Source organism: Orbicella faveolata, unplaced genomic scaffold (genome assembly GCF_042242905.1).
Source record: "Orbicella faveolata isolate gen_17 unplaced genomic scaffold, um_ofav_v1 contig_13, whole genome shotgun sequence".
Classification (NCBI taxonomy): Eukaryota; Metazoa; Cnidaria; class Anthozoa; order Scleractinia; family Merulinidae; genus Orbicella; species Orbicella faveolata.
This window is the reverse complement of record NW_028301540.1, coordinates 7170263-7195000: the sequence shown is the minus strand read 5'-3', so window position 1 is coordinate 7195000 and position 24738 is coordinate 7170263. Positions and strand designations below refer to the sequence as shown.

General features: G+C 40.1%; 1 protein-coding gene and 1 pseudogene across 2 annotated transcripts in view; both read left to right on the top strand.

The window, feature by feature from the left end:
• LOC110069661 (uncharacterized) overlaps positions 1–24738 on the top strand; it is an 87649-nt gene that overhangs the window by 22217 nt on the left and 40694 nt on the right. For both annotated transcript variants that reach the window (XM_089284350.1, XM_089284349.1), the window contains exons 5-8: positions 11055–11126; positions 16810–16881; positions 19421–19480; positions 21965–22021. In XM_089284350.1, coding sequence (XP_089140476.1) covers positions 11055–11126; positions 16810–16881; positions 19421–19480; positions 21965–22021 — 261 coding nt within the window. The remainder of the gene's footprint in view (positions 1–11054; positions 11127–16809; positions 16882–19420; positions 19481–21964; positions 22022–24738) is intronic.
• LOC149114798 (uncharacterized) lies at positions 7107–7804 on the top strand (annotated as a pseudogene).

Here is a 24738-nt window from a genome sequence, read left to right as displayed (position 1 = left end):
GTTCTTCTCCCATATGCTGGCAGCTCTAATGCAATGGAAGATGATGATCACTTCTTCATATCTTCATAAGTTGACAAACGAAAAAAAAAAGAATATTGTTGTCGTTATGAAGTTTAAACGAGCCGTTCCTGTCAGACGGCGCATCGCCAAATATTTATTTCCCTTGTGTTTGTGTTTATTGAAGTGTCACTGTCAGAGAAAACCGGGCAGAACCAAAAGATCGAGGTCGGCCGTTTACTTTCATCTTTTCACAGTATATATATATATCCGAAAAGATAAACAACCGTGGCATTTGCCGAAGTCAAGCGGTCTTAAAGGGCCGAAACCTCGGGCAACTTTAGGTGAGCCTAAAAGATACTTCGTAGAAATTCCAGAAACTCTTGTTCCCTTATATACTTGACTGAGACCTATTGGAGGTCTTTCGCTTTAGTTCTACGGTCGCCATAAGGTGCTGAACATCGCCGCCGAATCGTTATTGAGCGTGACCCAAACTCTAGACATTTTCAGCGAGTTGTTTCTCAAAAGTGCGGCAGTTTCTTTTCGCAGAAAAACATTTTTTGGTAGTCGTTTACACTGTTATCAATATCCAGTTTAGTCAAAATCTACGGGCAAATCGGAGTAATTGGTCTCTCAAAGTCCAATAAAAGTCATCGGTCAGAAATATTTCCCGCCAAATGTTACGCGAGGAATACAATGTATCACTTTATTCCGACCTTCGGCGATTGTTATCCATGATTTACTGAAACATCTGCTTAATTTGAACTGCAGGATAGAATATTTGAGCTGTGACATGCATCGTTATTGACCAATGTAAGTATTTCAAACTCGCCAAATCCTTGGCATCAGTTAGGCTGAGTTTACCTGCGAAAATTCTATTTTTAACGTCAAGCTACATGCAAAAACAAATGAACTGGATCCTCAGTTCACGGGTCATTTTTGGAACTTCTGCAAACCCTTTGTTTACATCGATTTCTCGTTTTGGGAAGGCGTGACGCGTTACAGATTCAAAGGTAAGACGACAAGAGTTCACAATGTCGATCTTTCTTAGTAGTTTGTCCTTAGCTTTTAGAACATTAACTGTTCTTTCGGATCAGAAAAAATCGGCCAGCAGTGCGGTCGGCGGGTCAGATTTTCTTCAGTTATTAGCGTGCAAACGAGATGGTCGAGGAAAGTCGTCAGAGGGGGTCTCTATTTGGTGCAGCTGAATGTAAACAATGAGGAAATACAGGTCATGGCAAAACTTTCCTGCCATCCGGCCCACGAAAAGGTCATAAAGAACAGGCGACTGGAATAAACATCCCAATACGTGTAATCGTTGCTAAATCTTTCTTGCGTTCAATGTTGCCGTTTGTATCGTAGCAGGTCAGTACACCGTGTTGTTTTCCGCTTTATGACCTTCCTAGTTTTACACGACCATGTTTACATTAGAAGATTGGAAAATTAGCGTTTGCTCGCAGTTACTTTGCAGGCTTTTTTATATTCAACTATAAATGCAACTCTGTAACTGCAAGTTTATACACATAATACATTTTTTATTCCTTCTGATATTAAACCTCCATGTTATGTCCCTGTTACGTGTATTACACTGAAACCTTTACTTTCAACAAAACTTATTTAATTTTGCTCCTCACAATATTCACCACCCTTTCAATGCAACGAAATCACATCCAGGGTGGTACAGATAATTTCTTGTTAATATTACTACTGTTATCGACCACTATTTGAGAGTTAATGAAAAACGAAATTGAATTACATTTTTACGCAATTGAGTTACTCTAAAGATTTATTGGTCGTGACTCATGAAATAAATCTTGCTATGGCAAATTTATTTTCACCCTGCCAAAATGTAGTTAAATACTGATAACAGGGATGGTAACTCACGAATATCTACAAAACAAGATGGTTCAACAAATACCCAACTGTTTTGAATTTCATAAATAAAATGAAATGAAAAATGGATTGATAAAAAGAAAGGAAATTTGTTCAGACAGTAGTGCTTTTCCTTTCTACCCCTTTCAAAGTGGAGGTGGAACTATGATGCCGTTAAGAGGTACTTGGACATTAAATAGTGGCAATGGTGAAGTCACCCCCCACCCCGTCTCTCCCCCAATCGCACGCTGCTTGCAAGGGGATGGAAGAAAACTCTGCTCTCTTAGACGACATTTCAATTTCAATTCGTTTTTTACATGTAACAATTAATCAATTACATAAATTTGGTTTTATGTATATTTGACATTTATCCCAGTTGAGTGTGTGCTTTTTTACTCCTTTGGGTTTCTGTGGATATTCTCAGGCAACTACCGAAATTATTTTCTTTTTACTTGTCACGAATCACAGGCATCATTTTTTGTCTGTGAATTCTTTCATCTGAATCATATCTGTTTCCAGTGCAACATCTTAGTGCAACCAATTTTTATAAGAGACCTTTGAATCAGAACAAAATTATCTTAAGCCTCATAGCAAGTGATCGTAAGTACATTGCATGCACGAGGTACAGTTGAACACTGTTAATATATGGTAACCAACGTGCAATGCATGAAAATTTGGCCGTAATAACAGGGTGGCCATATTAACGGGTCATGACTCGTCTAAATTGAGTGATGTCTGAACAGATATATCACACATGATCACAATTGCACTTCTAAGCAACTGTTCTTCAATAAGCATCGGGAATGCAGATACAATTAAGTAGATATAAAACTGAAACTTGAATCGATGGATAAAATTTTAATAATGAAAATATGAATATAACTTATTCGAGTGGCCGTATAAACGGGGTAAAATTATAATTAAAGTACTATACACGTTGGGATTTCAAAATGTGGCCGTTGGTCGCATTAACCGGGTTTTCTTATAAAAAATTGCATGGGCGTTTCGCCGGGACAAAAAAAAATGTGGCCGTAATAACGAGGTGACCATAAGACGGGTTTCCACTGTAATAAAGAAAGGAAATGAACAAGACGGTGTACTAATCTGCGAGGATGCAAACGACAACAGTGAACCCAAGACGCGAAAGATTTCCGCAGGCAATCCTGTCATTGCAACGATTATCGAGATGTTTATTCCAGTCGTCTGTCCTTTATGACTCTTTCGTCGGCCGGATAGCAGGAAAGTTTTGTTATAACCTATATTATTTCCTCATTGTTTACATTCAGCTGCACCAAATAGACACCAAGCCTGACGTGTTTCCTCGACCATCTCGTTTGCACGCTAACAACTGAAGAAAATCTGACCCGCCACCCGCACTGCTGGCCAAATATTTTTGATCCAAAAGAACAGTTAATGTTTTTAAAAGCAATGAAAAAGTATTAAAGTGCGCCTACCCCCCAATTTTTTTTTCGCTAAAACGAATCCACTTGTTATTCGGAGCATTTGGGCGAAAAAATGTTTCAATTTGGTTGAATCCTCGATTTTCTATGCCCCTTCAAGGTCGCGCTTAAAGTGTTGCGCGACCGCATTTTAAGGAGTCTGGGGCAGCGGTTGCTGATGGCGTCTACCCAGGAACCAAACACAATGGCGCATCAGTCAGCTCTGTATATTTGCTGAGAAAATGGAAAACAAAACTAATCGTTCCAATATATTTTGGGACTAAAACGTCCAAGTTTTGTTTCAGAATCATTTCCTTTGCGTCATTGGAGTCAGAGTTAAGTTTCGATTAGGAAGACTCGGAAATAAACTTCGATCGAGCACGTTCGACAACTGTGAACTCACTGCTAATAGACTGCTTTGAGCTTTGGGAACAATTTACAATATTTCAAGTGACGACGGGGAAGAATTCTTTGCGGACGAGCTGCTTGTATATTAGGAATGGAAAGCTAGATACGAAGTGGAGGGCAGGCAAACGCAAAGCTGGAAAGAAAACTCAAGGACTGCTTTGGATGGTAATTTCGTCAGCTGAACACAAGATTCCCACGCGTGTTTATAGCCCGTTTACATTTGTCCTTAGCGAGAATGTATTTTGTCAAGGTATGATTGTTCTATTAAATCCAGTTTGTGTTTTCTGGAATGCTTCATGTTTATAAGAGCGCCGTGAGTGTTGCAGTTTTCGAGACTTGATGACTTCCAAAACACTGGCTTCGATCGATTGAAAATCGTAGAATTGTTTGGACCTGTATTTTTGAAGCTGCGGGAAGCAAGGCGGAAGGAAACATTGCATACAATTACCGATTTCACGTTGTCCCACGTTTTAAGTCGTAACTCCAAATAACCAATGTAAATTTTCCTGAACGTTTGCAGTGAAATTCGTTGGATAAGCGAAAAGGATGTCTTTCCTAAGTGGTCCGGGCAGATAATGTTACGCGGCCATATTTTCGAGACTATTGCACAGAATTTTTGTCGCACTACTGATTTCCAAAAACTCTGTGGGTCTAACAATTTTGTTATCATGTAATTCTAAAGGATTGTTAATAAGACAGTTCCGAAGTGGCGTGCCGCGCGAATAGTGCGCGCGCGCACGGGAACATTTTGAATTTAAGTTACGCGTACGTTAGTTACGAGTACGAATTTAAGTTGCGCGGATATTTTATCGGGAGAGTTGAGGCAGTGTCCAGTGAGCAGTTGTTGTGCCTTTTAGAGAGTTTTGTGCCGTTTAGAGTTTACCGTTTTACCGAGTTTGAAGTGTTTTGGTCGAGTACCGTTCCGTTTACCGCTCACGAACACTTTCTGGCGACCACGACGGGAGAAAGGTGCGAACTGGTGTTTGCTTTGAGGTGTCATTTCGTGTTTTGAGTTTCTGAGTTATGGCCTCCGATACCGATAATACCGATGTTACCGAATTTACCGAGGAAAAGGCCGAACAAACAGGACTAAGTGGCGTCGAGAAAAAGAAGGAAAAGGACATTTTGTTACTACAGATAAAGAAGCGAAAGCGTACCGAAAAAACAGAATTAAAGTCACGAAACTCCGACATGAGCTGGAAAGAGTTTGTCTTAAAGATTCCGAGTTACCGGTCATCGAAAGCGTGATTGAGCAGCTTTGGCTAGCCCTGGAAAATACACCGGAAACTTTGGAGGAACTGACTGCGTTCTATGTCAAGGTCGGAGATGAATCTGAAAAAAACGAAGCCATTGAAGAGTCGGAAACTATCGAGAAAGAAGTACAGAGAACGATTGAAGCTGGGCAAACTGTAATAAAAGCTCGCGCACGCAAAACCGTAGATACAAGGCAGCCGATTAGCGTGAACATAACGGATAGCTGCGACCTGCAGCCTGCCCAGCAGTATCAGCTGAACGAGAGTAACGGAATTCACGTAACGGAAAGCCGATTTTTGAAGCCGTTAAAGGACCCGACGTTATTGGTGACAAACAAAAGTTTGAAGATTTTTGGGCCCTCTTCACAAGTCTAGTAGACGAGCAGCGGAGCCAGCGAATTTGAAAATGGGAAGACTACGACAATGCCTGACAGGGAATGCGTTGGAAGCCATCCGCGGTCTAGGAGTCTCAACTCCAGAATACGAAGAGGCCAAAGAAATATTAAAAACGAAATATGGTGGCGCGCGCCGACTTCTGCGAGCCTACATGGATCAACTAGAATAGATGCCATTAATCAGAAGTAAAGATATTTACGTTCTGGAGAAGTTTGCAGTCTTCGTGCGAATCACGGTGGTAAAGCTACAGGCGGAAGGAAAAGACGGAGAGCTAGGAGATGGAACTCTTCATAGTCTACTAGTAAAGAAGTTGCCTGATCGTCAGCTAGAGAATTACAGCCGCTGGTTAAGCGAACGCGCAAGAGAAAAATCAGTCACAGCTTTCAGAGATTGGCTTAAAGAAGAGGTCAGATTCCGAGTTTAAGCGGCGGAAATGGCGAACGGGATTGAACCGGGATTGCACGTTTGCCCGCCAAGAGCACCAAAGTACCCGGATCTTGGTAGATTGCGAAATTTCCATACTGCTGTAAACGGGAATGGAATAAGAAACATGCAGTCTCCCTGCTCTCTCTGTCAAAGTCTCGATCATGGTGTGTGGTTCTGCAAAACTTTTTACGACAAAGGAGTGGATGACCGCCGGCGGTTCGCCAAAGAACAGAAGCTATGTTTTCGCTGCCTAGCCACTGACCGTAGGGAGAAAGATTGCAGAAAAACCCGCATATGTGGAATAGATGGTTGCCCTCGAAATCATCACCGCCTTCTCCATGGACTTGAAAAGTTGTCAGAAACCGGACCGCTGACTGCGTTGCCCGGTGTTGACGAAGAAAAACACCCAGTCGTTCGCTGGGAGGGGTGCCCGTTGTGACCATGACCAGCTGTAATACCGAAACGCCAACTGAATCATATTCGTTACGAACTGTCCCTGTGTGGATGGAGGCTAATGGTAGAAAAGTGAAGATAAATGCTATCCTCGATGACGCATCAAACGAGACTTTCCTAAACGAAGAAGTTGCCGGGGTACTGGGACTGCAAGAACCTTTTCAGAAAGTTTAAGTTCATGTTCTCAATGATACAATAGAAACCTTTCAGTCCATGCCTTTAGAGATTGAAATTGAAAGCGTCGATGGGTAGTTCTGAAAAGAAATCAGCGTGAAAACGTGCCCGCAGAAAGTCACAGGAAATTACAGAGTTGTGAATTGGACCGAACATCAGAATAAATGGCCTCACCTGACCCAGTGCAGCTTTGCCAAGCCCGCAAACAATAGACATTTCGATCTTTTGGTTGGCATTGATAACGCTGAACTCCACTATTCTCATGTTGATCTCCGAGGACCACTTTGGTGGAGTTGCATTAGTGCGCCTGACGAAAACGAGGTTGCGAGAACGCGATCTCACGTCATTCGCGCATTGTTTATGGAGCGACAGAAGAGAATCTTGTTGCGATGTCGATAACAGCCTTAAGAGATTCTGGGAAATCGAGAAGTCTGGCACAGAACGTACTCACGGAGGAAGAACGACTAGCCTTAAATAAGGTGAAAGATTCGCTCAATTGTGAAAAAGGAAGATATCGCGTAGCCGTTCCCTGGAAAGACGAGAAACCCGAGCTCCCTGACACTAAGCCGATGGCACTGTGCCGCCTCAGAAGCACCGAGAGAAACTTGAAGAAAGACGACCGTGTCGCCGAAGATTATAAAGCAACTATGCAGGCCTATGTTGAGAAGTGATATCTACGAAAGGTTCCTCTGAACGAGCAGCTGCCAAACAACGTATGGTATTTGCCACATTTCCCGGTCGTGAGGATGGATAAAACGACAACGAAAGTACGAATTGTGTTTGACTGTGCCGCTAAATGCAATGGCATTTCCCTGAATGACATGATCTATGCTGGACCAAAACTAGAGCAAGATCTTTTCAACGTGCTTGTCCGCTTTCGTCGAAACCCTGTTGGCATCGCTTGCAACATAAACTGAAGAAATGTACCTCCAGATAGAGATTGAGGAGCAGGACCGTTCCCATTTCCGACTGTTGTGTAGAGACCTGGACCCCAGCCGAGAGCCGGACGTATTCGAGTTCAACCGTGTAGTTTTCGGAAAGAATTCAGCCCCTATGGAGTCGCAGTTTGTAGCGCAGGAGAACGCTCGACGAAACCAAGACCGTTATCCCCTTGCCGCTGAGACCGTCCTTAAGTCAACCTACATGGACGACTCTATTGACAGTGTTGAAAATGACGAAGAAGGAGTGGAGCTGTACCGTCAATTGAAAGCGCTGTGGGGAATTGCCAACATGTATGCCAGAAAGTGGATCTCCAACTCGCCGAAAGTTATCGAAGCCATTCCGACAGAAGAACGCGCTTCAGAGATCGTAATAAACAGCGGCCAAGATCCTGTAATAACGACACTAGGAATCTCGTGGAACAGCACCGAGGACCTGTTCACCGTAACCGCCTCTCTGGTTTCGCCAGATTTCCAGACAACAAAGCGAAACGTCCTACGTGAGGTGGCAACGATATTTGATCCTCTGGGATTTGTATGCCCCTACGTTATTGTTGCAAAAATTCTACTTCAGAAACTGTGGATGCGAGGCTACGATTGGGATGACGAAGTACAAGATGAAATAGCCAACAAAATCGGGGATTGGTTCGAGCAGTTGCAAAGTCTGAAAGCGGTGAAGATTCCCCGATGCCTATGAAGTACAGAGCCTGTCAAGTCGAAGCGCACTTTGACATTTGTTGACGCCTCTCAGCAAGCTTATGGTGCAGCTGTTTATATCCGGTGCAAATATCATAACGATGCCTTCACTAGTCGCCTTATTGCAGCCAAGAGCAAAGTAGCACCGTTGACGGTCTCTAGACATAGATAGATATATAGGTAATCTTTATTTATCCACGGTACAAAATTCGTCAGCTTTAAAAATACCTAATACTAATATAATGAGAAATATTTAAATAAAAAGCTGCTTTCCACGAATGCCGTGCTTTACAGTTCTTCTTTGAGTAGTCATTTGAATTGCCCAAGGGACTCTGCTTCCCGTAAGTTACAAGAAAGACTGTTCCAGAGAATGGCGCCACTATAACTGAAGCTATTTTTGTAATAGTCTGTGCGCGGTAATGGAACATTGAGTATTCTCAGAGTCCCTTAGGTCATATGCGATATCTTGCCTTTCAAGTTTAGAACTGAGATAGTTTGGAGCCAACCCGTGCAGAGACCTGTAAACCATCGTAGCTCTTTGAATTTGCTACGGGCAAGCTAGATTTTTCTACCCTAAGTCATAGTTTCCACGTCTACGTCATGGTTTGAGTAGGTCAAAACACGGGCTGCTCTATTTTGTAGCTTTTGTATCTTATTCCGTAAAGTTATCCTACAGTTTCCCCCAACAATATTGCAATAGTCAAAGTGTGGCTGTATCAAAGCTTGGTATATTAGATGTAAGGTCACCTGAGGGACAAGGTGCCTTATTCGTTTTATGGCCGCAATACCAGAAGAAACTTTCTTAGTAACTTTCCCGATATGGCCACTCCAATCGAGTCTGTCATTGATGGTCACTCCAAAGTGATTTTGCGTTAGTGACCTGGCTAACTTGAAAATCATTAATTGCAGATCTTGGGGACTCTGTGAGAGTACTTAACCTCTGCCTAGATCCGATAAGCATGAATTCGGTTTTAGTCATATTTAGAGTGAGTTTGTTTGCTCTCAGCCAATTGTGAACATTTTCTAAATCTTGATTTAGGCGCAACTAGATATTGTCGGCATTATCACCTGCGTATGTAAGGTAGGCGTCATCATCGTACATCCTCTGGAACTCATGGGCGCGATTCTTGGCCTGCGCTCAACACAGTCCTTTTTGACGGTCCTGGATGTACCAATGCAGAACATGACGTTTTATTCTGACAGTGCAAATGTCCTATGGTGGATTCGAGGGCGTGGCAAAGACTTCCAACTCTTTGTAGCGAACCGAATTGGTGAAATACAAATGTTAACCGAACCGTCACAGTGGCAACATGTCTCTACCGAGGGGAATCCAGCCGATTTGTGCACAAGAGGTGCAACCCCTTCAGAGCTAGCCGGACGTTCCTTGTGGTGGAATGGCCCCGACTGGTTAACAAAGGATTCCAGTGAGTGGTCAAAGATGCTAGTCCCGAAAAGACCTAGCGAAATGCCAGAGAAGAAAGAGGGAGCGAATGCCTTCGCAACCCTTGTGACGTATAATCTTCAGAAAAAAGCTGCACCGAAACGTAACAACACTTGTGAAGTGTGTAGACTTGATCCGAAGCGGTTCTCTAGCTGGACATGTTTGGTTCGAGTACACGCAAGAGTGAGAAGAGTGCTGCCCAACCTGCGTAGTAGAGACGACAGAAAGACAGGCATCGAATTGTCGCCCGAAGAAATAAAGAATGCTGAAGAAGAGATAGTGAGCTTAGCACAACGCGAAGCATTCCATGACGAGTACGCAGCTTTGAGCTTGGGTAAGCCGATACCACAGAAAAGCCAGTTGATCAAGCTTAACTCATGCATAGACGAAGATGACGTCATCCGGTGTGACGGGCGTTTAAAGTTTACAGAGTTCCTTCCCTACGACACCAGATGTCCAGTTATTCTGCCTCGCGAACACTGGGTGACAAAACTGATTGTGAAGAATTATCATGAGAGAGCAAATCATGCCGCTGAAGTAAACTTCACTCTTTGCCAGTTGAGTGAGAGATTTGGACCATCGCCGCACGTGAGGAGATCCGCGAGTGGGACCATGAATGTTGAAGGTTGAAGCTTTATTACTAAGCGAAAATCTCACATACCAAAATTTCTTTTCAGTAGCACTTTTAAAAATTATTGAATGTGTAGGATTGTTTCGGTTAACTTGTTTGGCGTTATTGGGATAGCTCACTTTGGGTTTATTGCTGTCCAGGAATTTGTTGACAATTGCCTAACTCAGTCCTCCCTAAAATACTGTAGTCTATCAATATGGTTGTGCAGTGGTTCAAAAGCCGATGTTTTCCAGTAGTATGGACATACATGTGATAGACCTTGAGAGATGAAAACTTTCTTGGATTGTAAATCTTTTAGCCTGGTATATTCAGTTCATTACATAGAAGTACTAACTTGACTAACTTGACCGTGAGCACTCTACTCGGAAAAAAAAAAAAAAAAAAAAAAACTATTAGAGTTTTACAACCTCGAAGACACAAAACGAAATGGTAACAAAAGGGATGTTCTCTTAATCATAGACAGTTTACTAAAAAATGGGGCTAACCACATTTTTATCTGATTCTTAAAACTTTGCGAATTAATTTATATTATATATAAATGAAGGTAGCATTTCTTGCTTTGCTCGAAAACGATTCTTCAGGTTTGCACTCAAGGAAACTGAAAAGCGGGATATACTTTAATTATTCTGGATATCACAAAAACCGAATCTAAAAATTGTTTTATTATACAGTGAATGGAAAAAAAAAATTGAAGTCATGTTTTTGCTTCTTCACTGACGGCAAGCAACACTGAAGCGCGCCAACTTGACATGATTACCCTTAGAAACCATGCACCACGGTCATACATGACATGATTAACCGTGACCTTGAGTGAGCTTGACATGATTATTGTATAATCATCAGCTAGATGACGTCACAGGGCTACGCTTTCGGCCAATCTGAAAAGATGTAGTGAGTTCAATGTATAATAATTTGCTTTATCACATGCAGGGGCCTTGGCGGTGGTAGTTGCTTTGTTAGAGACTACATGTACATGTATTAGCGTGGTGCTGGGTTGTGGAGGTAAGTACACTGTTTCTTTTAATGACCATTTTACTCATACAAGGGACATAAATGCTATAGTTGTACGATCTTTATACTAGTGTATTTGTATCTCTGTATCTAGTGATGTCACTTATGAATTTCTGTGGAGAATCTGTGAGGCAATTAATGACGGAGGTACTATATATAAGCAACTTATACAATGAACATAATTTGATGATTGAGTCTGGACGAAGCCTCGAGGATAAAAAGACTTAACTTAACAACTATTGAACACCCGCCACCTCAGACGAAAAAGATCTCTAGCTGCTTAGAAATAGAAGAAAATTTCAAACGGAAGTAAACGTCAAGTGGGGTCTCGAGGGTATAACTTAAATCGCTAGATAGTTGCTTTGCTTAGATATCGCTCTATTTCAGGGGAAAAAAAGGTGCAAATAACGAAATTCAGTAAAGATCACCATTTTAGGCACTAAATTTGAGAACCTCGCATGCAAAAACAAGTCGCCCTTTTACCTTAAAAAACTTCAAACGTTTCTCTGCAATCTCTCGATAGGGAGTTTAAATAACCACGACGGCGACGCCACGACGAGCTCTTCGCTTTATTTATTTTTCTGAGCGAAATCAACATACGATTCCTTTATTTATTGATGCCAGTGTTTTACCGTTAAAATTTTTGTATTATGAGCTTTTAGCTAACCTTATGTTTGAAATAAGACACAGAAATGCTCCTGGAAACATTCAAGATCTCTTTCAAGACATTTCTGATACTCATTCTTACAATACTCGATCCTCTGTCTCAAATAATTTTTACACACAAAGTTCTAGACTCTCAATTCAAGTGAATTCATTTTCTAGAATCGGAACAAAAATTTGGAATGAAATACCTATATATTTAAGAAAGCTTCCAAAAAATGTCTTTAAGAGGAAAATAAAACAAATACTTTTTGAAATTCTAGCTTCAGAAGACTGTTACATTGATCTTACAGAAATCGTTCAAAAAGTAAAGCTGAATTTATTTTCCTCCTAGTATGTATTCATTAATACTCAATAATTTCGCTTGAGTGTATCTGTAGTCTCTCGTCGTAACTGTTGTTAATTATTATTTGTAATATCGTTAGTTTATTAGTTGTCTTTAGTCATCGTTGTCAATTCTAGTCTCTTTAGTTCTCTTGTTACCTTCAGTTGTATTTAGTTGTACCTAGTTGTATATTAATAACTCGTCCAAACATGACCCGCCTAGATTAGCTCAGCTATCCGCGGGCATGTTACAATTGTAATTTTAATTTGATAACAAATAAAATGTATGTATGTAAATGTATGTATGTATGTATACGAGGACAACGTAGATTAAATAATGATGTTATGATTTACCTACGAATCTCGCGATACTCTCAAGTATCACGAAACTGAATATGAAACACAGCGATAAATTTGAAAGAGAAATTTGAAAACTTAGCCGTCGTGGCTCACGTTCTCCAGTCAACGCAGAATTTGAACATTTTACGTTGTTGTTTTGCAGAGGACGGCAAAGAAATGTGCCAAGAATTATAACGCACGTGCACAGTCATTTTTCTTTTCATTAAAATGAAGCGCAAAGATATAAATTTAGCACTTGTCATGCCTTATGAGGATGAAAACTTTGGTGGCTCTTTAGGTTTAGATTTAGTTAAGAATTGATTGCATCACGTGAAAAACACTCTGTAAGGGAGAAGCACTGCGTGGGAAGGCGAGATAGCGCTTTTAGGCTTGTCAACAAAAGGTCTTTCCGTCCACGTGACCGCCCCATTTTCCTGGCCTGCAGCCTTAAGGGTGAACGATCTAACAACATCTATACACGGCTCCTGCAATTTGTTACTTTTCTACATTTAATGTTTTTTTTTTAAATTCAGTTTTTTTTTTAATTCCGTTGCCTTTTTTGCTTCACACTAAAGGGCACCATTTACTGTAGTGCAGTTTTAGGAAGAGTTTTTAGACATGCTCCAGCAAATGTTTTCATGGTTTTCAAAGAGAGGTTGGGGTTAGGGTTAGGGCTATTAGGGTTAACTCTGTGATTACGACCTTTTTCTGGTACGATTTGGTTTGGCTCCTTTGTATTGCAAAATGTTTTTTAAGATCGATCCCCAGGCGTTTGCATGCTGTGGAAGGATCTATAAATTGTAAAATCCCATCGAAATGATGAAATTCGGATGTTGGAATATTCTCCGCCTTTAGACCCTGCTGAAACGCTCTACTTTTATGGCAAAATTAATTCACCATTTTCGTGGTTACATACTCCAGTCGTTAAGACTACTGAGATTGACGTCAAAGTTATCATTCGGTATTAAAATATTCCAAAACTATTTGTTTATTATTATTATTGTTATTATTATTATTATTATTATTTATTTATTTATTTATTTAAAAGACTCGTCAGGCGGCAAATCTTTGAGCGCATTGTTGACGGATTTGAACACTGCGTAGCCGTGACCCAATCGTGGCCATATCGTATTTCTTATCTACTTCAATAGCGACTGCGTGTTTGAGAAAACCTGGCAAATTAAATTGACCAATCAGAAAGTATACGAGGATTTGTTATACGAGAATGACCTTTTGTTTTTGTTTGCTTGTTTTTTAAGAATGCCCACAGGTGTTCGTTCCTCATCGCTCTAAGCCTCTCTCTTTATTTCGCTCGGCTGTTTTTTTACGTTGCACCTCAACTAACTGAACGCCTGGAAGAGTCTAACACGTGGGCAACTAGCCCCATGAGATGATTTTTTCCTCCTAAAGAGACGTCTCCGGGGACACAGAAAACCTCTCCCAGTGGCTTAGTAATAACCAATGGGCGACCGTGATCAGTGATGATTTACTGTACAATAATGACGAAATTTGTTCATAAACCATTGAAGCGGGAAAAGGGACTTCAATTTTACCTGACTGTCTCTTATAGGGTATGCCAATTTGACGAGTGACCACGAAATTTGGTCGAAAGATTCTCAGGACATTTTGCACATAAGTTTTGTCACCCTCTCCCCCCTCTCACCCCCATCCTTATCCTGCTTGCAAGGGGGTGAAAGAAAAATCTGCTGTCTTAGACGATATTTCAATTTCATTTAGTTTTTTACGTTGTACATGTAACAATTAATCAGTTACATAAATTTGTTTTCATGTTTGACATTTATCCCAGTTGAGTGTGTGCTTTTTTGATCATTTGGTTTTCTGTGGATATTCTAAGGCAACTACCAAAATTATTTTCTTTTTGCTTGTCACAGGCATCAAAACTATAGTGCAAGCTTAATCATATCGTTTATGCTTTTTGTCTGTGAATTCGGTTTTCATCTGAAATGTATCTGTTTCCAGTGCAATGTCTTACTGCAACCAATTTTTATAAGAGACATTTGAATCAGAATAAAATTATCTTAAGCTTCATAGCCGAAGTGGTCGTAAGTACATTGCATGTACGAGGTACAGTTGAACCCCGTTAATACGGTCACCAACGGGCCATGCATGAAACTTTGGCCGTAATAACAGGGTGGCCATATTAACGGGTCATGACTCGTCTAAATTGAGTGATGTCTGAACAGATATTCACACATGATCACAATTGCACTTCTAAGCAACTGCTCTTCAATAAGCATCGGGAATGCAGATACAATTAAGTAGATATAAAACTGAAACTTGAATCGGTGGATAAAATTTTAGTAATGAAAATATGAATATAACTTATTCGAGTGGCCGTATAAACGGGGTAAAATTATAATTAAAGTACTATACACGTTGGGATTTCAAAATGTGGCCGTTGGTCGTATTAACGGGGTGGCCTCATTAACGGGGTTTTCTTATAAAAAAATTGCATGGGCGTTTCGCCGGGACAAAACAAAAAATGTGGCCGTAATAACGAGGTGACCATAAGACGGGTTTCAACTGTAATAAAGAAAGGAAATGAACAAGACGGTGTACTAACCTCCGAGGATACAAACGACAACAATGAACCCAAGACGCGAAAGATTTCCGCAGGCAATCCTGTCATTGCAACGATTATTGAGATGTTTGTTCCAGTCGTCTGTCCTTTATGACTCTTTCGTCGGCCGGATAGCAGGAAAGTTTTGTTATAACCTATATTATTTCCTCATTGTTTACATTCAACTGTACCGAATAGACGCCACCCCTGACGTGTTTCCTCGACCATCTCGTTTGCACGCTAATAACTGAAGAAAATCTGACCCGCCACCCGCACTGCTGGCCAAATATTTTTGATCCAAAAGAACAGTTAATGTTTTCAAAAGCAATGAGAAACTATTAAGAAAGATCGACAATGTGAACTCCTGTTGACCTTTGATTTTGTGACGCGTGACGCCTTCTGAAAAAAAGAAATAATGTAAAACAAAGGGTTTGCAGAAGTCCCAAAATTAAACTGATTAAGGATAAAGCGGCTGGAGCTTTATTTGACCCCTAAAAGATACCACTTAAAACGAAATAGTCTCTATTATCAGGCGCTGTTCAATCCTGTTCAGGAAAGAAGTTTAAGGCCTATAAATGGGGGATTCACTCTCTTACCTTGATCTTCTTCCGGTTTATGGTGGTTGACTGTGCTTAAAACACCCGCGTTAAGGACACCCGCGTGTAGCTATACGGTAACCTCAATCAAAGAGCTCTTTGAACCAACTTCTAAATGTAGGGACTAAATAAAATCATGGTTAGTGTGATCTACATTGTAAAATTTTGCCTCTAGCTTTCATAAACTTTAAGTCGTTGACCCTTCTTCCCTATGACATCAGTTTTGACACGGCAAGCGTGGGGAAGGGACATTTTCTTAAAGAATAATTCTTTAAAAATTATTGGATATGTAGGATTGTTTTGTTTAACTTGTTTGGCGTTATTGGGATAGCTCACGTTGCGTGTATTGCTTCCCAGGAATTTGTTGACAATTTCCTAACTCAGTCCTCCCGAAAAAACTGTAGTCTATCAATATGGTTGTGCAGTGGTTCAAAAGCCGATGTTTTCCAGTAGTATGGACATACATGTGATAGACCTTGAGAGATGAAAACTTTCTTGGATTGTAAATCTTTTAGCCTGGTATATTCAGTTCATTACATAGAAGTACTAACTTGACTAACTTGACCGTGAGCACTCTACTCGGAAAAAAAAAAAAAAAAAAAAAAAAAAAAAAAACTATTAGAGTTTTACAACCTCGAAGACACAAAACGAAATGGTAACAAAAGGGATGTTCTCTTAATCATAGACAGTTTACTAAAAAATGGGGCTAACCACATTTTTATCTGATTCTTAAAACTTTGCGAATTAATTTATATTATATATAAATGAAGGTAGCATTTCTTGCTTTGCTCGAAAACGATTCTTCAGGTTTGCACTCAAGGAAACTGAAAAGCGGGATACACTTTAATTATTCTGGGTATCACAAAAACCGAATCTAAAAATTGTTTTATTATACAGGGAATGAAAAAAACAATTGAAGTAATGTTTTTGCTTCTTCACTGACGGCAAGCAACACAAATCGCGCGAACTTGACATGATTACCCTTAGAAACCATGCACCACGGTCATACATGACATGATTAACCGTGACCTTGAGTGATCTTGACATGATTATTGTATAGTCAGCTAGATGACGTCACAGGCGCTGATTTGGAAAATTCACTGTACGCTTTCGGCCAATCTGAAAAGATGTAGTGAATTCAATGTATAATAATTTGCTTTATCACATGCAGGGGCCTTGGTGGTGGCAGTTGCTTTGTTAGAGGCTACATGTACATATATTAGAGTTGTGCTGAATTATGCAGGTAAGTGTTTCTTTTAATGACCATTTTACTCATACAAGGGACATAAATGCTATTGGTTTACGATCTTTATACTAGTGTATTTGTATCTCTGTATCAAGTGATGCCACTTATGAATTTCTGTGGAGAATGTGTGAGGTAATTAATGACGGAGGTACTATATATAAGCAACTTATATAATGAACGTAATTTCATGATTGAGTCTGGACGAAGCCTCGAAGATAAAAAGACTTAACAACTATTGAACACCCGCCACCTCAGATGAAAAAGATCTCTAGCTGCTTAGAAATAGAAGAAAATTTCAGACGGAAGTAAACGTGAAGTGGGGTCTTGAGGGTATAACTTAAATCACTAGATAGTTGCTTTGCTTAAATATCGCTCTATTTCAGGGAAAAAAGATGCAAATAACGAAATCCAGTAAAGAGTGCTATTTGAGGCACTAAATGTGAGAACCTCGCATGCAAAGACAAGCCGCCCTTTTACCTTAAAAAAACTCTAAACGTTTCTCTGCAATCTCTCGATAGGGAGTTTAAGTAACCACGACGGCGACGCCGAGGACAACGTGGATTAAATAATGATTTTATGAGTTACCTACGAATCTCGCGATACTCTCAAGTATCACGAAACTGAATATGGAACACAGCGATAAATTTGAAAGAGAAATTTGAAAACTTAGCCGTTTGGTTCACGTTCTCCAGTCAACGCAGAATTTGAACATTTCACGTTGTTGTTTTGCAGAGGACGGCAAAGAAATGTGCCAAGAATTATAACGCATGTGCACAACCATCAGTTTTTCTTTTCATTAAAATGAAGTAAAAAGATATAAATTTAGCACCTGTCATGCCTTATGAGGATAAAAGCTTTGGTGGCTCTTTAGGTTTAGATTTTAGAAATTGATTGCATCACGCGTTAACACTCTGTAAGGGAGAAGCACTGCGTGGGAAGGCGAGACAGCGCTTTTAGGCTTGTCAACAAAAGGTCTTTCCGTCCACATGACCGCCCCATTTTTCTGGCCTGCAGCCTTAAGGGTGAACGATCTAACAACATCTATACACGGCTCCTGCAATTTGTTACTTTTCTACATTTAATGTTTTTTTTTGTTGTTGTTGTTAAATTCAGTCTCTTGCCTTTTTTGCTTCACACTATAGGGCACCATTTACTGAAGCGCATTTTTAGGAAGAGTTTTTAGACATGCTCCAGCAAATGTTCTCATGGTTTTCAAATAGAGTTTGACAACTCTGTAATTACGACCGGCTGGAGCTTTATTTGACCTCTAAAAGATACCACTTAAAACGAAATAGTCTCTATTACCAGGCCCTGTTCAATCTTGCTCAGGAAAGAAGTTTAATGCCTATAAATGGGGGATTCACTCTCTTACCTTGATCTTCATCCGGTTTGTGGTGGTTGAGTGTACTTAAAACACCCGCGTTAAGGACACCCGCGTGTAGCTATACGGTAACCTCAATCAAAGAGCTCTTTGAACCAACTTCTAAATGGAAAGACGAAATAAGATCATGGTTAGTGTGATATACATTGTAAAATTTTGCCTCTAGCTTTCATAAACTTTAAGTCGTTGACTCCTCTTCCCTATGACATCATTTTTGACACTGCAAGCGTGGGGAAGGAACATTTTCTTAAAGAATAATTCTTTAATAATTATTGGATATGTAGGGTTGTTTTGTTTAACTTGTCTGGCGTTATTGGGATAGCTCACGTTGCGTGTATTGCTGTCCAGGAATTTGTTGACAATTGCCTAACTCAGTCCTTCCGAAAAAACTGTAGTCTATCAATATGGTTGTGCAGTGGTTCAAAAGCCGATGTTTTCCAGTAGTATGGACATACATGTGATAGACCTTGAGAGATGAAAACTTTCTTGGATTGTAAATCTTTTAGCCTGGTATATTCAGTTCATTACATAGAAGTACTAACTTGACTAACTTGACCGTGAGCACTCTACTCGGAAAAAAAAAAAAAAAAAAAAAAAAACTATTAGAGTTTTACAACCTCGAAGACACAAAACGAAATGGTAACAAAAGGGATGTTCTCTTAATCATAGACAGTTTACTAAAAAATGGGGCTAACCACATTTTTATCTGATTCTTAAAACTTTGCGAATTAATTTATATTATATATAAATGAAGGTAGCATTTCTTGCTTTGCTCGAAAACGATTCTTCAGGTTTGCACTCAAGGAAACTGAAAAGCGGGATACACTTTAATTATTCTGGATATCACAAAAACCGAATCTAAAAATTGTTTTATTATACACGGAATGAAAAAAACAATTGAAGTAATGTTTTTGCTTCTTCACTGACGGCAAGCAGCACAAATCGCGCGAACTTGACATGATTACCCTTAGAAACCATGCACCACGGTCATACATGACATAATTAACCGTGACCTTGAGTGATCTTGACATGATTATTGTATAATCAGCTAGATGATGTCACAGGCGCGGATTTGGAAAATTCACTGTACGCTTTCGGCCAATCTGAAAAGATGTAGTGAATTCAGTGTATAATAATTTGCTTTATCACATGCAGGTACCTCTGTGGTGGCATTCCCTTTGGCAGCGGCCTTTAAGGCGATGCTGGATTGTTTTGGTAAGTGCTTCTGTTAATGAACATTTAATGTCGTTGTTCCTAGCGAAAGTAAGTTAACCGTGACGACTTACAATTGGACCCGAGGTATTTGTCAAATACAAACAACTCGTGATGGCGTCAATGGGGGAACACTGCCTTGCGTTTGGTTAGCCCATGCGACTTCCGGCGATAGCGTGACAAAACAACCTCACTTATCTCCTCAGCATTACGAGCTGAATGACAGACAGCACGTGCTGGATCGGACAAGAGTATCGGTTAGCAAGGGATGTTCAAAGGCGATGAAAAAACAACAAGCTTGGGGGAAGTCGCTGCGTAGACTTAACCGCACCACACAGGAGTGACCCTTTGTTTATTATGCAGGAATACATGACCAACCTCGTCTCCAAAGGGAGGGAGGGAGGGAAAATTAAACGATAGATTTACAATAAGTAATAGCTACGTTGCTTAGACGAACTCAAAATGGACTCTGAACAGTTGTCCGAGCTTTTATATGGAGACGTTCGTCTGCTTGTAAGCCAGTAGAAAAGGCTGTACTACCGAACAGCTTACCCTAGCAGGTGTAACATCTTAAACATGAATAGTGCTTTAATGCTTTGCACCAATGCTATGGTACGTTATAACGTTCAGAAGGTAACAAAGCTACAATGTTTTAGGTTTAGCTACAATAAAGCTTACAGTTTGCTGACCTTTGGAATATAACTGCTCAATAGCTCTATAGAAAGTGATGCCGCCATGAACGGCTCATTCAGAACGTACGTCACGCTCCATTAACTATATTTTACTGGCGTGACAGTAAAATGTCATTTACCTCATACAAGGGCCATAAATGCTATAATTTTACGACCTTTGTACTAGTGTATTTGTATCTCTGTATCTAGTGATGTCACTTATGAATTTCTATGGAGAATGTGTGAGGTAATTAATGACGGAGGTACTAGATATAAGCAACTTATATAGTGAACATAATTTGATAATTGAGTCTGGACGAAGCCTCAAAGTTGAAAAGACTTAACTTAACAACTATTGAACACTCGTCACCTCAGATGAAAAAGATCTCTAGCTGCTTAGAAATAGAAGAAAATTTCAGATGGAAGTACACGTCAAGTGGGGTCTCGAGGGTATAACTAAAATCGCTAGATAGTTACTTTGCCTCAATGTCGCTTTATTTCAGGGGAAAAAAAAAATGCAAATATCGAAATTCAGTAAAGATCACCATTTGAGGCACTAAATGTGAGAACTTTGCTTGCAAAAAGAAGTCGCTCTTTTATCTTTGAAAACTATAAACGATTTTTTTTACCACGACGGCGACGCCGAGGACAACGTCGGTTAATTAATGGTTTTGTGATTTACCTACGAATCTCGCGATACTCTCAAGTATCACGAAACTGAATATGGAACACAGCGATAAATTTGAAAGAGAAATTTGAAAACTTAGCCGTCGACGTGGTGGCTCACGTTCTCGATTCAACGCAGAATTTGGACATTTCACGTTGTTGTTTTGTAGAGGACGGCAAAGAAATGTGCCAAGAATTATTACGCACGTGCACAGCCATTGTTCTTTTCATTAAAATGAAAAGCTGTAAAAAGATATAAATTTAACAGTTCTCATGCCTTATGAGGAAAAAACCTTTGGTGGCTCTTTAGTTTTAGATTTTTGAAACTAATCGCAGCACGTGAAAACACTCTATAAGGGAGAAGCACTGCGTGGGAAGGCGAGAGAACGCCTGTAAGCTTGTCAACAAAGGGTCCTTCCGTCCAAATGAACACCCCATTTTCCTGGCTTGCAGCCTTAAGGGCCCCGAGACGACCCGCTACCACCTATACACGGCTCCTGCAGTTTGCTTACTTTTCCACGTTTAATATTTTGTTTTTTAAAAAAATCAGTCTGTAGACTTTTTTGCTTGACCACCATGTACTCTAGCGCACTTCTATGAAGAGTTTTTAGACATGCTCCAGCAAATGTTTTCATGGTTTTCAAATAGAGTTTGACAACTCTGTAATTACGACCTTTTACTAGTGCGATTTGGTTTGGTTCCTTTCCATTGCAAAATGTTTTTGAAGATCGATCCCTAGGCGTCTGCATGTCGTGGAAGGATCTGTAAATTGTAAAATCCCGGTGAAATAATCAAATTCGCTTGTTGGAATATTCTCCGGCTTTTCGAGACTTTCGAGACTTTATGGCAAAAATAATTCAGCAGGACTTAGTTAACTTCCACCATTTTCGTGGCTACCTATCCCAGTCTTAAAGACTACTGAGATTGACGTCAAAGTTATCATTCGGTTGTAAAATATTCCAAAATTATTAAAAGACTCGTCAGGCCGTCAGGCGGCAAATCTTTGAGGGCGTTGTTGACGGATTTGAACACTGCGTAACCATGATCTGATCGCGGCCGTATTGTATTTCTCATCTACTTCAATAGCGACTGCGTGTTTCACAAAGACATAGTGAGTTCAATGTATAATAATTTGCTTTATCACATGCAGGGACCTTGATGGCACTTACTTTGGCAGCGGCCTTTATGGCGATGCTGGGTTATAGAGGTAAGTGCTTCTTTTAAAGAACGTTTAACTCATTTACAAGAGCCGTAAATGCTATAATAGTATGATTTTTATACTAGTGTATTTGTATCTCTGTATCTAGTAATGTCACCGTGGAGAATGTGTGAGGTAATTAATGATGGAGCTACTATGTATAAGCAACTTATCTAATGAACATAATTTGATGATTGAGTCTGGACGAAGCCTCAAAGATGAAAAGACTTAACTTAACAGCTATTGAACACCCACCACCTCAGACGAAAAAGATCTCTAGCGGCTTAGAAAGTTGTTAGAGAGTCCATTGTACACCCCAGTTCAATAGGAAAAAACATTTAACTTAAACCGAAACAAAACCCCGGGCTAAAGTTTGAGAGAAATTTACAGTTGATACTTAAACTGTTTGGTTAATTGGCAAGTTAAGGCATTACCTAATTTGTTGTTTTATTTGTGCCAAGTCATCCAGTTTGGGATTTTGTAAATTATTGTTTTGTTTACACAAACCTTTCCTTTACAAAACCTGGTAATTACATTTCCCACAGAGTCCCAGTAGGAGAAAATGAAAAGCCAACGCACGGCTGAAAATAATTTTAAAATCCGGAAAGTTCATAGACCCTTGATCCATTTAAGATACGTTTACGTAAATTATAAAGTTAAAGAGTCCTAATTTAATAAAAATTTGGGCCCCGTTCACACTAATGCATTTTTGTTTGTCAACGCACACTTTCTTAAAGTGAACCCCAGAATTGTTTTTCGCTAAAACGAGTCCACTTGTTATTCAAAGCTTTTGGGCGAAAAGAAAATTGAATTAGGTTGAATTCTCGATTTTCTATGTCCTTTGGAAGTCGCGCTTTAAGTGTTGCGCGACCGCGTTTTAGGGAGTCTGGGGCGGCGATTTCTGATGACGTCTACCCACGAACCAAACACAATGGCGCCCTAGTCAGCTCTCTGTATTTGCCCGAGAAAATGGAAAACAAAACTAAATGTTCCATTATATTTTGGGTCTAAAACGTCCAATTCTTTTTTCAGAATCATTTCTTTTCGTCACTGGAGTCAGAGTTAAGTTTCGATTCGGAACACTCCGAAATAAACTTCGATCGAGCACTTTCGACAACTCTGAACTCACTGCTTAGAGCTTTGAGGGCAATTTGCAATATTTCAAGCGACGACGGGGAAGAATTCTTTGCGGACGGGCTGCTTGTATATTAGGAATGGAAAACTATATACGAAGTGGAGGAGCAGGCAAACGAAAGGCAGGAAAGAAAACGCAAGGACTGCTTTGGATGGTAATTTCGTCACCTAAACACAAGATTCCTACGTGTGTTTATAGCCCGTTTATATTTATCCTTAGCGAGAATGTATTTTGTCAAGGTATAGTTGTTCTATTAAATCCAGTTTGTGTGTTACTTTCTGGAATGCTTCATGTTTATAAGAACGACGTAAGTGTTGCAGTTTTCGAGACTTGATGACCTCCAAAACACTGGCTTCGATCGATTGAAAATCGTAGAATTATTTAGACTTGTAGTTTTGAAGCTGCGGGAAGCAAGGCGGAAGGAAACACTGCATACTATTACCGATTTCACATTGACACACGTTTTACAGCGCGTTCGCTGAAACCGGGGCCACCCAGAAAATGAAAACCAATCAGATGGCAGAACTGAAACAATAGTTTCCAACCTTTTCAATTCCAGCCAATCAAATGTCCGGTTCAAAACAATGAAATCTCAACTTGATCGTTGTGATGTTTACGGGCCTACGGTGTCACTTAATAAATTGTCAAGCTCAAAACCTTCAAAACCTTCGAAAAACTCTGTGAGTCTAACAATTTTGTTACCATGTAATTCTAAAGGATTAATCTTCGACTTTTATCTAAATCGAAAGAGAAATAAGTGTTGGTTGGCGGCGTACAGTTGCGACCTATTTACATTCAGTATATCGGTCGAAACGCTTCTTGATCACACAACGTAACTTTGTCTGCTATGTTATAAATACTGCAGAATTGGAAGATAGACGTTGTCGGTAGTATTTCTACAAACTGCTGGTTGGCTTTAAGTCTGAGGAACAAATTCCAATGAGAGTTCTTCAGTGGTTCTCGCAGACTCAGGTTGCTTGTTTCGGTTCGACAAAATCAACCTTAGTTTACGTCTTTGTTGTACCACTGACCGATCATCGCCAGTAAGTTGTACAATATATCTTTCTTTAAATCTGGGGTATTGCTGCAACAGCCGATAGCACCTCTGGAAGGCGTTTCTTCGCACTTTCCGAATATGTATTGCACCATCCTGAAGGAAATGAGAGGACGTGAGATATTCAACCCTCCTGGATAGACGTCACAATAGTCGCTTGACCCTCAAGCTCGGTCGCGAAACAAAATGGCGTTGGTTTGAAGCTATCTTCGAGATTTCTTGGGGGCACAGAAAAACGAGAATTTAGCTGAATCCAAAAATGCTTTCGCAGAAGTATTTCAAATAACAAGTAAATTCGTTTTAGCGAAAAAAAATTGGGGTTAGGTGCACTTTAAGCGTTTTTGCCTACCGCCTTCGCTAATGCGATTGAAAATACATGCATTGAAAACGCTGCTCAGAGCCGGAAAAACTTTTGACAACGGAGCCCTATGGGATTAGAGTGGAGAGCAAAAACTCTGACGCCGTTGACATCACATACACATGCATAAGTTACGGTTGTCGCGTTTACTCAAAACGTACGCTTAAGTACGATAACCC